This window comes from Podarcis liolepis (genome assembly GCF_965112155.1).
Source record: "Podarcis liolepis genome assembly, chromosome: 1".
Taxonomy (NCBI): domain Eukaryota; kingdom Metazoa; phylum Chordata; class Lepidosauria; order Squamata; family Lacertidae; genus Podarcis; species Podarcis liolepis.
This window is the reverse complement of record NC_139554.1, coordinates 34,421,244-34,435,783: the sequence shown is the minus strand read 5'-3', so window position 1 is coordinate 34,435,783 and position 14,540 is coordinate 34,421,244. Positions and strand designations below refer to the sequence as shown.

Sequence of the window (14,540 nt, the reverse complement as noted above, 5' to 3'; positions counted from 1 at the left end):
GCCCCCCATGTCTATTTAGTCCAAGAGCCCTACAGGGGGCAACTAGATGCTGATAGGAAGCCTAGAAGCAAGACATAAAGGCAACAGACCTCTGCTCCCTCTCCTCCCAGAGCAAAAGGACCCTACAACACAGCTAAGCATTTACTTGCTGATGTCTCCCCATCTACAAGATCCTGGAGAAAGAGGTTGTCCTTCCTAACAGGAACCGAAGACTGATTTGAGGAAAGATACATTAGTTACTTTTAGGCACACAAAAACCAGCCTTTTCAAATCAATCCTTGACCTCAAAGCCAATAAAAGGGATTATCCAGATCCTATAAATATTCACCACATGACTAGTAGAGGACCATGTGGTCCCCACTGTTACAAGGTGTGTGTTGGAATCCACACGTGCCCAGCCCTCACATGTACATCCACTGCCAAGAGGTTTAGGACCTTTTGCTGGAATTTAAAATGTGTGTTTGTTAGGTGTTTACCCTTAGCCTTATGCCCACAAGAAGTTCACACACAAGAAGAATAAATAAAGATTGGTTCATTACTTGAAATGAAACTGACAGAATATTTGGATGCTGGATGGTGTCCTGATCAATGAAAGCAATATCTCTATCCTGCCTTAATCAAACCATATCTGGAGTACTGTGTCCACTTCTGGGCACAGCTATTTAAGGAGGATATTGACAAGTTGGAATGTGTGCAGAGGGTGGCCAAGATAACCAAGGGTCTGGAAACGAAGCCTTTTGAGAAATGTTTGGAGGAATTGGGTGTCAGCAACAGTGGGAAGTGCACTTTAAGAGGCTGAGGCAGGCAACACAACTCACTAGTTGATCAGGTGAAGATCATTGGGCTTGTTTGGTCTGGGAGGAGGGGTGTGACCACTCTGCTTGATTAAGCTCAGGACAGGTGAGGATCACATGCTTTGTTAAGTGGAGCGAAACAGCTGCTCAGCTGGAGCAAGCTCAGGTGCATCAAGGAAGATTGGGAGGAATCAAACAGAAACAAGGTTTGAAACTCTGGTTTGAAGCACTGTTGATGGACTTCAAACCTTTCTCACTCCATTGGTCCCGGGCCTATATTTGACCATTGGACTGTTTGACTTCTCTCTAGCATTGCCCTTGGGACTGTGTGCACTTTCAGCACTTACCTCAGACTATGCTGGGGGTTCACGACACTCTACAGTTCAATGATTTTGAACAGAAATCTATTAAGTTGCCCGGCTGTATGCACATTAACTCAGAAATAAATTTCATTAAAATAAGGGTTAGCTCCAAAGTAATGTGAATAAGCTCCTGCCAACCTAGCAGTTCAAAATCATGCCAAAAGTGCAAGAAGATTAATAGGTACCGCTCTGGCAGGAAGGTGAATGTTGTTTCCATGCGCTGCTCCAGTTTCGGTGTTCCATTGCGCCAGAAGCCGCTTAGTCATGCTAGCCACATGACCCGGAAAAACTCTCTGCGGACAAACGCTGGCTCCCTCAGCCTGTAAAGCAAGATGAGCGTCACAACCCCAGAGTCATCTGCAACTGGACTTAACTGTCAGGGGTCCTTTACCTTTTTAATGTTAACCACACTTGTGTCTTCCTGGCCCTCATAATACCTTTCCTGATCTACGATGTACACTCCAGTTTAGTTTCTAATACTCCAATATTGTGTTTTTAAACAACGTCCAAGCATTTTGGAGTGATTTGACCCTCTGGACTTTGCCTTTCAACTTCCTTTTTACCAACCTCATTTTGGGGACGTTTCCTCTTTTGAAATAAATGTGTTGGATCTCCTTGGGAATTGGTCATTTACATGTTTATTTAATTTAACAGCACTACGTTCACTGCTCCCAGTTGGCTCAAAACCACGTACATCACACACCAATTCCTGAGCACCACTCTATATTAAGTCAAGGGTTGCTGCCCCTCTGGTTGGTTCCAACACCAACTGTTCTAGGGCACAGTGACTTTGGGTGTCTATCAATTTTATCTCATTGTCATGACTTGAACACTTATGTAGCTGGTCTATGTGAAGTTAGTTTATGTCCCTCAATACTACAACGGACCCTCTTTTGAATGTTTCCTTGATTTCATTTTACATCTCAAGAGATAGTTCAGTCTGAGAGACAGGTGAGTTGCCTGTTCTGGATTGGGTTGCATTCCCTCTGAAGGAATATATATGTAGTGGAGGATGAGGATGCTCCTGGACCCATATTAGTAACTTGAAACACAGGAGGCCTCGGTGTCTAGGACTGCCTTTTATGAGCTTTGGTTGGTAAGAGTTATGGCTGTTCCTAGACCGAGGCTGCTTGGCCACCATGGTGTTGACATTGGTAATCTCAACACTGGATTACTGCAATGAACTCTATGTGGGGCTTCTCTTCTCTTGGGCTCAACCCACAAGATACATCAGTTAAGTTGTTGACTGAGGTACCCCATTCACATCCTATAATAGCTCTGCAGAGGGAGCTACACTGGTCACTAATGTGATACCAGGTGCAAGTTCCAAGGTTTCGCTTTTAGTATTGCAGAATAATAAGGAAGACACAGTATAATATCGATTTTTTATTATTTTGTTCACAGAAGATTGAGACAGGGAATTCTTTGTTGCTGCTTAATAAGTTCTAGGCCTCAGCCAGAAAACATGTAGCTGTCTTATACCAATTATAGTTTATTCTGACTGGCAGGAGTTCTTCAGGATCTTGGGCAGAGAGTTTCCAGATCACCTCCTAATCCAGGCTTCCTCAACCATGGCCCTCCAGATGTTTTTGGCCTACAACTCCCATGATCCCTAGCTAGCAGGACCAGTGGTCAAGGATGATGGGAATTGTAGTCTCAAAACATCTGGAGGGCCGAGGCTGAGGAAGCCTGTCCTAATCCTTCTAACTAAAAATGGCAGGAATTGAAGCTAGCATATTCTTGCATGGAAAGCATGTGCTCTGTTTTGGGGCATGTGCCTTCACCAGAGGGTGGATGTTAGGCTATGATACGTGGGGTGCCAGGATATTCAAGCTTCTGTCTTCAGAGGAGACACATAACCTCCTCTTTCTGCACCATGCAACTTGTGGAAATGCTTTTTTGGCTTTAGCCTTCATCTAGGTGGAATGAGAGGGCTCCAGTACTTTTAAGAATCCTTACAGAAGGGTGAATTTTGCCTTGTATGGGCTTTTCCCATCACTGCTGCAGCAATGAGGGAAACAGGATTTGGTTAACAACAACAAAATCTTCCTGTTCACCCCTTTAGAAATTTACAATAGATTCAAAATCTAGGCCTGGCAATCACAATCAAAATCAAAGCTGAAGTTTTCACACAACTTTTGATACACAGCTCTTTATTTTCAAGCTGAAATCTAAGCCTTACAGAGCTATACTGTAAGGAAGAAAGTCCTCAATGGAAAGTGTCAGGTTGCAGCTTTAGCCTGTATTCCTACAAAACAGTAATCATGTATGAAACAGTATCTGTCATTGAAATTCTACAAACTTGTTTATTCATTTCAGTGGAAGACGTTTCAAACATTCCTTCCTTTGTTCATGCAGAGCTGCTCTTTCCATAAAGAATGGAGAAACTCAAATAGGGGTTCCGTGTGTGCTTGTTATATTTTATGGTATTTAAGAGGGAACCGACAAAATTAACACCTGAGTATGAAGTGAAGAAAACTGTAAATTCACAAGACAATGACTACAAAATTTTAGAAAAAAAATCACTGATTTCACAGTTTATTTTACAATAATTGGGATTAGTCTACAAGTTAAGGCAAACATACTAATGCATTTGCTTTCTTTTGAAGTCCTATTATAAAGATTACATAAAGTTTGCTCCAAAATTTCTAGGAAATGTTTGTTATTTGAAAAAAGTTAAGATGCTTGATAACATTATGTGGAATAACCAAGACAATGCTTATAGCAACAATATTCAAACACCTAGTGGCAATATTTAATCCATTTGAAAACCAATTGTTTCAAATCCTCAACTTCAGAAGTTACAAAGGTAGTAAGAGTGGCAGCAATATTTAATACTAGCTTTAACATGAACATAATTCTATTGGCTACTTTCACAAAAGAAAAAAGACCCAGAATTTGGTTTTCTGAACAATATGAACATACAATGATTAAATTAATGTGTAAATATTTGTGTATAACAACAAGTATGCTGTTGCTTCATATGATCTGGAATTATTCTGCTGGGCTTAATGCTTTTGGGCAGAGGGGGAGCTTGTTTATGTGTCCTTTGTCAATCAATTTCTCCAGCAAGTTGTAAATGTCAATTCAGAGTCAGGAAGTAAACTCCAGTGGAAGGCAGCCCTTATTAATGGGAGGACAGATTCAGGTTTATGTATCTCCATTTAACACTGACAGACAGCTCTGCAACAGCTGTAAGTTACCCTGTAGTAAGAAAAAGAGCACAAAACAGAAGTTACTGCCTTTCCTCCGTCTTCTATAGTTCAAAATGTATATATTAAGTAAAGCTGCAAATACATATAGGTTAGCCTTTCCTAATGTGTTGCCTTCCAGATGTTCTGGACCAGAACTGCCATCATCCTTGTCCATTGGCCAGCTAGCTGGGACTGATGGGATTTGTAGCCCAAAGCTTCTAGTGGGGAAGGCTGATAATAGGTTAACTGACAGGGTAAGCATTCTTATGTAAGCAGTTCTCAAGTTTCTTTTATATGGAACGCTGAGATTTTGCAAATGTTCTGGATATTCATTTTCATCAATGTCTATCACTGACATAAACGTGTTCAATAGGAGCACAGACAAAGGCCATTTTTCCTCAGGGGAGCAGCTTGTAATCACTCCATTCATTCTGTATCTTCATTAGTGCACATAATGGGTGCCACAATAGATCACGCCAGAGTTACATTGTCACTACCCTGGCTGGAACCCGGTCTCAGAACACCCCAGACATTTCTCCACATTGCTGGGGTATCTGGATTTCCCATTCCAAGTGCAATATTTTATGCTGCACCATGTTAAGATCAATTTTAAATTATGAACACAAAAACCTTATTAACAGGAAGACAGAATCTTCCCCTACAGTTACAACTGATTCAAATAACACACTTTTATTTTTATTTTTTTGAAGCGGAATAAGAATGTCAAGTATGCAAGCATAATTTGCCTAATAACTATTAGCCTTTGCCCATGAGAAAGGTCACTGTTCAAAATGTGTGAGCATTTGAAAGTTGCTACTTTCAAACGTAATCTTGGGGCCTCTCCCTTTTTGGGGTGATGATGCCCCCTCACTAGCATATCAGAACCAAGTAACACCAACCAGTAACTCAACTTAAGTAACATGATCCATAAACGTAGGTGAACTCTCTCTTGCTATTACATTATTATGCAGAAGTGGGTGGTTTTTTTAAATTAGAGGCATCTCTTACTTTTTGGCCAGAATCTCTGAGGTGGCTCACAACTTTTGTATGAGGGCAGAAAGCAGCACCTCAAAAATTTCAGCTCCCTTCTTTTTATTTTTAAATGGTGGGGGCTGAAAGGCCAAGTAGAAAAGACTTCTAAAAGAGAACACAGTACTCAGGTTTTCCCCCATCAGAAAAACTGTGGATACAGATGCAAAGTGGAACTAGTGCTCCAATACCTCCATTAATTTCAGTTTAACTTGCTGCCTCTTAAGGCCCATCAGAATAACTGCCTTTCTAATTCAGAGTGCAGTCCTAAATGTTTCAAAGCAACCATGTTACTTTCCCACTTTTATTTTTTTGGTGGAGTATCTATTCTGTTAAATTCTGCCATTAAGTGTAAGTAATTAAGCTAGAAGGAAAAATATTACCACCTTAGCATGCTTTAGTTCCAATTCTGCCAGTTCTACTAGATTCTTCCGGAATGCAGCAACTCTTCTAGTTTTAAAGTCTATAAGTTCTGCAGGAAATAAAAGTTTGGTATTCTATTAATACAATATAGAAGTGGATAAGACAATCCTACCCAGACCTAAGCACATGTAACTCTTTGGAGTCTCACTTTGTTTTAAATTCAGAGCTGCTGTTGGATTTAAGGATTCAATCCATTAAATGCTATGTGTATCTATGGGCAGAGATGTCAGTCTAGCAGTATTAAATATCCAGGTCATGTGAACTGGCATAGCTAGTGGATCATACTGCTCATACATGAGTAGTCTTCATCAGATTCAGAAACCTTCACATATTTATCCAATTCTATGCAACCGGCCTGTCAGGGAACTGACATCGGAGCAGAGGGGAGAGGAGGTGCTTCCCGATTCTGCGGAAGAAGGGACGAGTAAGGGTAGAGAGAGAAGGGCATCTAGGGAAGAATGTTCCGGTGACACCAGGAAGAAGGAAGAGGGAGGAAGCACCTCGGAGGAGAGGCTCCGGGATGCTGGCACTGAAGGTAGTGAAGAGAGTGGAGGGGCCCCTCTGGGCATGCCTACTCTGCGCAGAAGGGTTACGCGCAGAGAGGCGAGGCGAAGGGTGTCAGTCAAGGAGCTTTTATGCTGGAGGAAATTTAGGAAACACCCACTCACGGATTTGTCCAGCGACTGAGCGGCAGCAGCACCTAGGCTGCTCAGTCAGGGAAAGACACCACCAACTTCTAAGCAGATTGGAACCGCTGGAGGTTTACACACAAGCAACCCCCATTTCCCGTGACACGGCCTTTGCATTTTGCTATAGGAAATAGCACGAAACTAACTTTCAAAATACAGCAGTTTTTCTGTTTGTTGGTGTAGTTTTACAAAGGGATTTTTAATAAAATCAAAATGAGTTCTAATTCATTTATATCTGAAATGATAAAATAAGCTATTTTAAGTATATATAAATTTAAAAACTATCACGTTCCAAGAATGTTCAAATACCTTGTTTTGCTGATTCAGATATTTTTTCAAATTTCTGACAGCAAATTTGCTGAGTAGTTTCAGCTTGTAGCACATCTTTGTTCTTCGCTCTTGCTTTGTCCAGAGCCTTGTTAGCATTTTCATAATCCACTAATGACCTAGATCTTCTATACAGAAGGTCCTGCAACGAATAAAATAAGTAATAAAATCTACAGATTTTCACTTCCCTGTCCTCCTGGCAACAATCCTCTGGGTTAGCTTTTCAGCAAGAATGAGAGACACTAATTACCCCATGTGTGTGCACATGGGGGTATGAGGATCCAAACATATATAGGAAAAAATGGAATAATGCTTTGGTGGTTCTACCTTCTTGTACCAAATATATTATTGCTAGAGTAAAAATCTATTCAGGATTGCACATATTCTTTTGAGATCATTAGTTAAAGCATGTGAAAGTTCTCAGTTTTCACTGAGTTACTCTGATATTAATTTAGGATATTCATACCCCATATTCCAATTTTAGCAATATTTTTATTTATTTGCTTTCTTATATTTACAGTCAAACCTCGACCCTCGAACGTGATCCATTCTGGAAGCCCATTCAGCTTCCGAAACGTTTGACAACTGACTTGCAGCTTCTGATTGGTTGCAGGAGTTTCCTGCACTCAGCGGAAGCCACGTGGGATGTTTGGCTTCCAAAAAACTTTCGAAAATCGGAACATTTACTTCTGGGTTTTCAGCATTCAGGAGTTGAAACGTTCTGAAACAGGTGCTTGGGATCTGAGGTTTGACTGTATATCATTCCTTTCTTCTATCATTCCAAGGCAGCATACATGTGATGATCAACAGGCAATTACCCATCAAAGCACTGACCAGACCCAGACCTGCTTACCTTCAGCTAGGCCACTCATCTGTTACTGTATCAAGTAATACTTTACGACCTTGTGCTACTGACTGATAAAAATCCAAAATAAATGCTTTAAAATGGTCACTCATCCAGTTAGATCATTTTCTTTAGATGTGCTCCAAGGTGCCCTTTTAATAAAGCATACTTCTAACAGCAAAAATATAGATTCACCTTTGCAGCTTGTGATTCTCTCAGATAATATTTCAGAAGGTCTGAAAGTTTAAGGTCTTCATCAGCAGACACTCGTGCCTCTATTTTCTACACCAGAAAAAAATATTTCAGAAGCAATACTTTATGTAAATAATAATCAGAAGATTATATTTTAGAATGCACCACAGCTATGGACACAATACAACAAAGGCAGACAGTATGGAAAACGGAGGAACAGAAAACCAATCCAGTTGAAATATTACAATCCTTCATAATACATACCCTTGTTTTGTCAAACAACTCTGATACTTTCAGGAAAAATCTGTGAATGGAAAGTGAATTGTGAATGGGTATAGTCCATATCTGTGCACTAAAAATATTATTTCTAGCTTGACTATTTGTTCCATGCAGGTGGGAGTTTGCCTGATGAGCAGCAAAACCAATCACACACAAAAACAGTCTTGGTACCTCGAATAAAGGGGAGGGGAGAAAGAACTGCTTGCCAGAAAGGTTCCTCACCCTTGCACTACAGAGATAGGAGGCATCACTTTCTCAGGACAGAGGCACCACATGCTTGTGACTCTTCCAGTTTACCAGCTTCTTCGGGGCATATCTGCTTGCATAGCCATGGAACTATGAATTCCATTAAATACTTCTTATTAAAGTGTCAAAAACAGATACCGATAAATGAACATTTTTACTTAGAATGGTGACTATTTTGGACAAGGGTGAACAGTTTAAAAGGAATGTATTTTTACCCATATTCTCTTTGTAACCAACAAGATGCTCAGACTTTTTCAATGGTACTAAATCAAATAACTCTAGTTACGAACTTAATTTGTTCCGGAGGTCCGTTCTTAACCTGAAACTGTTCTTAACTAGAGGCGTGCTTTCGCTAATGGGGCCTCTTGCTGCCACTGCGCCGCTGGCACATGATTTCCTTCTTATTCTGGGGCAAAGTTCTCAACTCAAGGTAACCCTTCCAGGTTAGCGGAGTTTGTAACCTGAAGCGTTTGTAACCTGAGGTGTTTGTAACTCGAGGTACCACTAGATTTCTTTCTTACTGAAAGTGCAGTTAATAAATGGCAGACTAGACTAAAAAGTACAAGAGAGCTGTAATCTTGCAAGAGGTATAACCCAGGTAAATTGAAGGAGATTGAAAAGTGAAAGGGAAATTGTTAGCTATATACAGTGGTATTCAGTGCTAGTCCTACTTAGGGAAGACCCTCTTAAATTAAGGAACATGGCTAATCTAGGTTCATTAATTTCAATCGGTCTACTCTATGTAGTACGTAGTTGAAGACAATCCATACTCTTTTTTAAAAAACTTAGACTCCTGCTAAGCTTATTTCAGTAACATTTTCAATGAATTATCATCACAGTAGGGGAAAAAATCAACATCAAGCAGAAAAACAGAGCTCATCTCCTTTGTTTGCAGGCAGTTGTAAAAGTTATTTTGCACATGCTTTTATTGCTACTCATTAGTTATAATCATGATGGTACAGGTTAGATGCAGATAGTAATTTCCCCGCCCCACTGCCTTTCCAAGTCGACCAATGGGCTTAAAAAAATCAATCTAAAATATTTAAAGCTCAACTGAAAAACGAATCATAGCTGCAATATGATATCTACAGATCACCTTCCGGCCTAATACTAAACAAGAGAGCAAGGGTATGACCCAACAAACGTGCAAATCCAGATTCTATCCAAGACAAGGTCATGCTTGCTGGAGACACTGACCTTCAAAGCTGTACCAGAGAAGGTGGGCCTAGCATATATACTGAAGCCTGGGGTTTTCAACACCACTTCCAAGACCTCACATAGGGAGACTTAAGCAGTGAAATGGACAGTACATCTAACCATCTTTATCACATCTCAAAAATCCAGCACTAGGTACACCAAACTGGAAGACTGCTGGATAGGATACCATAGAAACTCTGTGCCCGCTCACCCATCAAGTCTGCTACACTCAAAATGCAAACAGACACAACTGGAAAATACTAACTTCACCCCCATTCAGAATCGAATCCTGGATAGAAAATATGTCAGTGCTGACATAACATTCAGCAGCAAGACTTGTAGACCTAATAGACTGTAGATGTGATAGCTAGGAGAAGAGGTTGCAGCTCCAGCTTTTCCAATGGATCTGTTCTTCCCTGTATAGTATACCCAAATCATGGTTCCCACTCAGAAAGCGTATCCTACTCATTGTTGCTAACAGTCACTCTCAGAACAGGGAAACGGGCCATTATAATGTTACTGAGCTAAAACTGTATCCAAAAAATCACTAAGTGACTCTCAAAAGTACCTTCCTAATATGGACAATACAGCAAACAGCTGTTTATTTTGAAGCCAACATATCTGCAGTTTGGGTTCAATTTTTAAATCCATTGCTCTTTTCTAAATATTATTGGGTAAGAAATTTCAAGTCAATGACCACACAGACAAGTTATTGAGTGGTCACTTAAAACACTAATTTAGGCCAATGTGGCAGTTAGTGTTTACTGTTGTATATATTCATTCTGATTTTTTCTTTTATTTCTCCTCTAAGCTGCTTTGAATGGATTTCTGTCAGAAAAAGCTAAATAAAAGTAAATATAATTTCAAGTCCTACACTTGCAGAAGTATTGCTTTTTATTAAAGTTTCCAACGGTATCACAGTAAGATAGCAATAATAATTACAACATTACCAGCACAGTTCTTGATCTTGCAGTCAAGTCCTGCCCACAAATCCCTCTCTATAGTCAGAAAGATATTAGGCAAGGGCAGTCTGGTCCAAAAGGCTAGGCGAATGGAACAAGAGACTGTCTCAGCTTCTGCCTCTCCATTCCTCCATTTGTGTGACCAGATAAAAGGCTCAAGTAAAGAGTCAAATATTTAGGCGTATCCCAAAATGCCACCCAAACATTAGAGCACTTTGCATGCAGGGCATATAATCTTCTTAGTCCCAAGCACTGTAAAGTTAATAAATTTCAAGCTCCACATAATCTAAGCAGGCCAAGGCAATACTAGGAAAATATTACTGGTTTTTTAATGAAGTGGTTAGCTCCTTTCAGCTTTACAAATAAACACTAGTATAAACAAGATATTACAGGGGACAACAGCCTTTTTCAGGGTTACTAGACAGACTTTAAAAAAGTCAGGGTCAAAAGTCAGAAAACTAAGACAACTTATGGTAGCAATGTTACAAGGCTTCTGCAGCTTGCAAATATTTGTTAGACTTGCATTTTTTAGGTCTTTGTATCTCAGCAGTTTTTACACAGATAAAAGTGTTTTTCTGCTGTCATTTACTGCACTTGGAAAATTAAACAGAATTTGCAGGCTTAGCATTCCTGGAATTTGAGGTCAAACAAAGTAACAAGTCCTCTTTAGAATCAAAAGCATGGGGGGAAAGTCACATAGCTCAGCTATCTCACTTGGAGCATGTAGGCCCTAGAGAACTGGAGGGAAAGGGTTTTTTTGCACTCTTCTAAATATATGTGTGCATTCTATGTTCTGGAAAAGGGTGGGGATGATGAATGGACTCATCTATGTTGCTAGCTGCCAAATTCACAGTGAATCACCTGGTTATTAGCCGAATTCTGTTTTGACAGGGGCAAAGGGAGTTGCATTTTGGCTTAAAACAGCCAGGGTTATTATGCCTACTACCTGCCTTTGGGAAGCATATCTAACCACTTATTCAGGCCAGAATGAAAGTACAGAATTAGACAAAGATCTCTTGACATACGGTACCAGAAAATGTGGCTCTCAGGTTGAGGACCAAGTTACACTACAGTTTTATGACAAGGAGCAGGAGCAGCTACACACAAATGCACAAACAGATTGAAATACCACTTTGATAAAACTACAAACCACTGTAGGAGCTCAAGATGCCTGTCTCAACAATCTGCCCAGAAAAGTACCAGAATCATGAAATGAAGGAAGAGTAATTTACTAGTGAACTTATATTCCATTAAGAAAACATTTTTGGCCATACAGTGTGATTTTTTTTTACAGAAAGTAGCTTTAATGCTTTATACACTTAAAGTACCTAGGCCTATACAATTATGTGTAACAGCATGTGAGGTGGCCTTGATTTAAATTTGATTTAAATTTTCAATTTCAAGTTTGGTGCAAAAAATCAAAGAATGTGAATTCACTGCACTGCCCCCATTGAATAAAAGTATCTGTACAGTTTTTGGTTGCCATCTGAACAAATTTACCCATGAATAAACATGTATATTAACTAATTATATCATTTTCAATGCATTAAAATGAATATTCTGCTATTTTAAATGAAAATTCTCTAATATTCTCATTAATCGAGAATATTCTCAAGAATATTCTCCAAAAGATTATTCTTGAGAATTTAACATCACTACCTTCATTTCTCTCAAATGCCTCTGACCTCAGCTGCACTATTGAGATGACTCTTTTAAGTTGTTATTCTGAGGAAAGCAAACACAGTAAGATCCTGCCACAATTCCCTGCTACATTAAAAAGTTATTTCTATTCCCAACAGTCACCACATTAAAGGAGGTAAAACACCGTGTGTTCAGGAAACAAAGCAACCAGATGCCATCTTTCAAAAACAAGAATTAAGTACCACTAATATTAGGTAGACATAACTTTACAAAATCCTGTTCAGAGTCCATGTTTCATCATTTTTCAAAAATACTTACTTGCATATATCTGTGGAATCTTGTGTTCCCAATGTATACAATGAAGAGCCAATTCTATTGCAGTCATCTGCAACATCTGGAAAAGAAAAAGCACTCCAATTGTTTCATTATACCACAAAAGGATTCCAAAACACATTAACATCAGACAATGTACTATACTCCAGCTTACTTTCCAGTATTTGCAGGACCCAAGTCTGCAAATCAATACTGTATACAGTAGTAGACGTGGAACTAAATAAATGTTGTATTGCTTAAGCTTTGCCATATTTGCAAATCACACATTTGCAAACCACTTCTAGAATGAAATTTGATTGTAGGAGTTAATCATACCATTTTGAATCCTGGGAATCCTACCTTAATTAATTTAATAAAGCTGTTTAAAAGTTACCCAATAAACAGAAGTGATCCATTTTAAAGCCCAAGAGTTTCTGGAACTCCCAAATGTGTGGATTTGAGGGAAACTGCAGCCTGGCCTCATTCACATGCAACAAGTCAACAACTTTGGGTTTGGTTGAACAAACAAAGATCAGTCTTGCAGATGTGAAAAGTAACCGTGGCTTGTTTTGCCTAATGTTGGCTCATGACGCATAATAAACCATGATTAGCGCAAGCCAAGTGTCATCAGCCTGCTTCAAATCATGGTTCGGGTGCATTTGGAAAGTCAAACAAACCGCAGTTAAACTAAACAAACTATGGCTTAGGAATGTGTGTGTGGAAACTCTGCAGTGCAGGGGTGGGGGAAGTGGCAAAAAGATAAGAGGGAACAGACTTCTGTCCATATCCTTTAACATCTGGTCTTAATTCCTATCTATTTATCTCATCACTAAGTCATTAATATTTCTCTGTTATCCCAAATATTCTTTTGCTTGCACAAATATTCTAGAACGCTAGAACACTCCTATCAATATGCAACCTATAAACAGATTTATGCAATTTTGCATCATTTATACCAAGGTCCAAAACCAGGTTTCTTTGAAAAGTGTCATCCATCCAACATTGTTTCTGTTCCAAGAAAACCATACTTACTTTTGTGGGATCTTGTCATTTTATCAGACTTCATAGAGGAATCCTTGACACGGTTGTGGTACTCTACAAGGAATGTTCTTTCATGTTCAAAGAAGTCATCTACATCCTGCGTAGCAATACAGAATCATTTTTCAAGGATGCAATTAGCCATTGGCATCCTTGCCTACAGCAAAATAGAACTGTCTTCAACAAACAAATGAGGAAGCCCCAGGACAGAAAGAGCAACGAGGTGGCAGTAGTTCACTGCAGGACTTAAAAGGGCAAAAGGAATGAAGACATTCCATCGTGGTAGCTATGAGACAAAACCAATAAAAATAATCTGTCTGAAATTAGTTTACATGCTGGAAAGCTTGGGTAAAGGGGAAGAAAAAAATAGTCTCTTGGCAAAAGAGGCATCAAATTTAGCACTAGGCAACTCGCCCTGGGAAGGGGATTTTGCAGAAGGCCTGGGGAAGTAGAGCTTGGAAGGAACTCTAAGAGTTACTTTATCAGGCATGTGGAACCAGTGGCCAACAATAGTTTTTAAAACCAGGCTCAGTATCAAAAGTATCTACGCACTAAAAATTTTATTCAGTTGTCTCTTCATGTCTGATGGGTTACCATGGGAATGGTATAAGAAGTTAAAATGCATCAGTAAAATTCTCCATGTACTTCCTGCAAGCTAGGAGATATGTAGAGAGTGTAAGAAATGCCTTCAACTGAATACTATGGCACTCGATCAATATTCAACATAGCACAGAAGCAATTTTTTGCAGAACTCATCAATACTGAAACGGTGATGGATAGAAACTCCTAAAGGTAATATTTTTAATCACTGGGACTATGATAGTCCATGAACTTTTCAGAAGGTGAGGGTCCACATTCCAAACACAGCCATTTGGATACCACATTTCGGCATGCAAATCCCTGAAGCTTCAATTCCAGTATGGGAAACTCAATGCTGGAACTACCGTATTATGTGTGAGTTTTGCAATCATATATTACTTTAGTTGCAAGTATAAGACATGGAAAGTATAA

At 39.5% G+C, this 14,540-nt stretch overlaps 1 protein-coding gene across 2 annotated transcripts in view; it reads right to left on the bottom strand.

Moving 5' to 3' along the window:
- Positions 1-3,664: 3,664 nt before the first annotated feature.
- SNX6 (sorting nexin 6) overlaps positions 3,665-14,540 on the bottom strand; it is a 28,734-nt gene continuing 17,858 nt past the window's right edge. For both annotated transcript variants that reach the window (XM_083509372.1, XM_083509371.1), the window contains exons 8-14: positions 13,524-13,629; positions 12,498-12,573; positions 8,119-8,158; positions 7,858-7,944; positions 6,801-6,960; positions 5,766-5,851; positions 3,665-4,360 (exon numbers count right to left, since the gene is read on the bottom strand). In XM_083509372.1, coding sequence (XP_083365498.1) covers positions 4,307-4,360; positions 5,766-5,851; positions 6,801-6,960; positions 7,858-7,944; positions 8,119-8,158; positions 12,498-12,573; positions 13,524-13,629 — 609 coding nt within the window. In that variant the 3' untranslated portion in view covers positions 3,665-4,306. The remainder of the gene's footprint in view (positions 4,361-5,765; positions 5,852-6,800; positions 6,961-7,857; positions 7,945-8,118; positions 8,159-12,497; positions 12,574-13,523; positions 13,630-14,540) is intronic.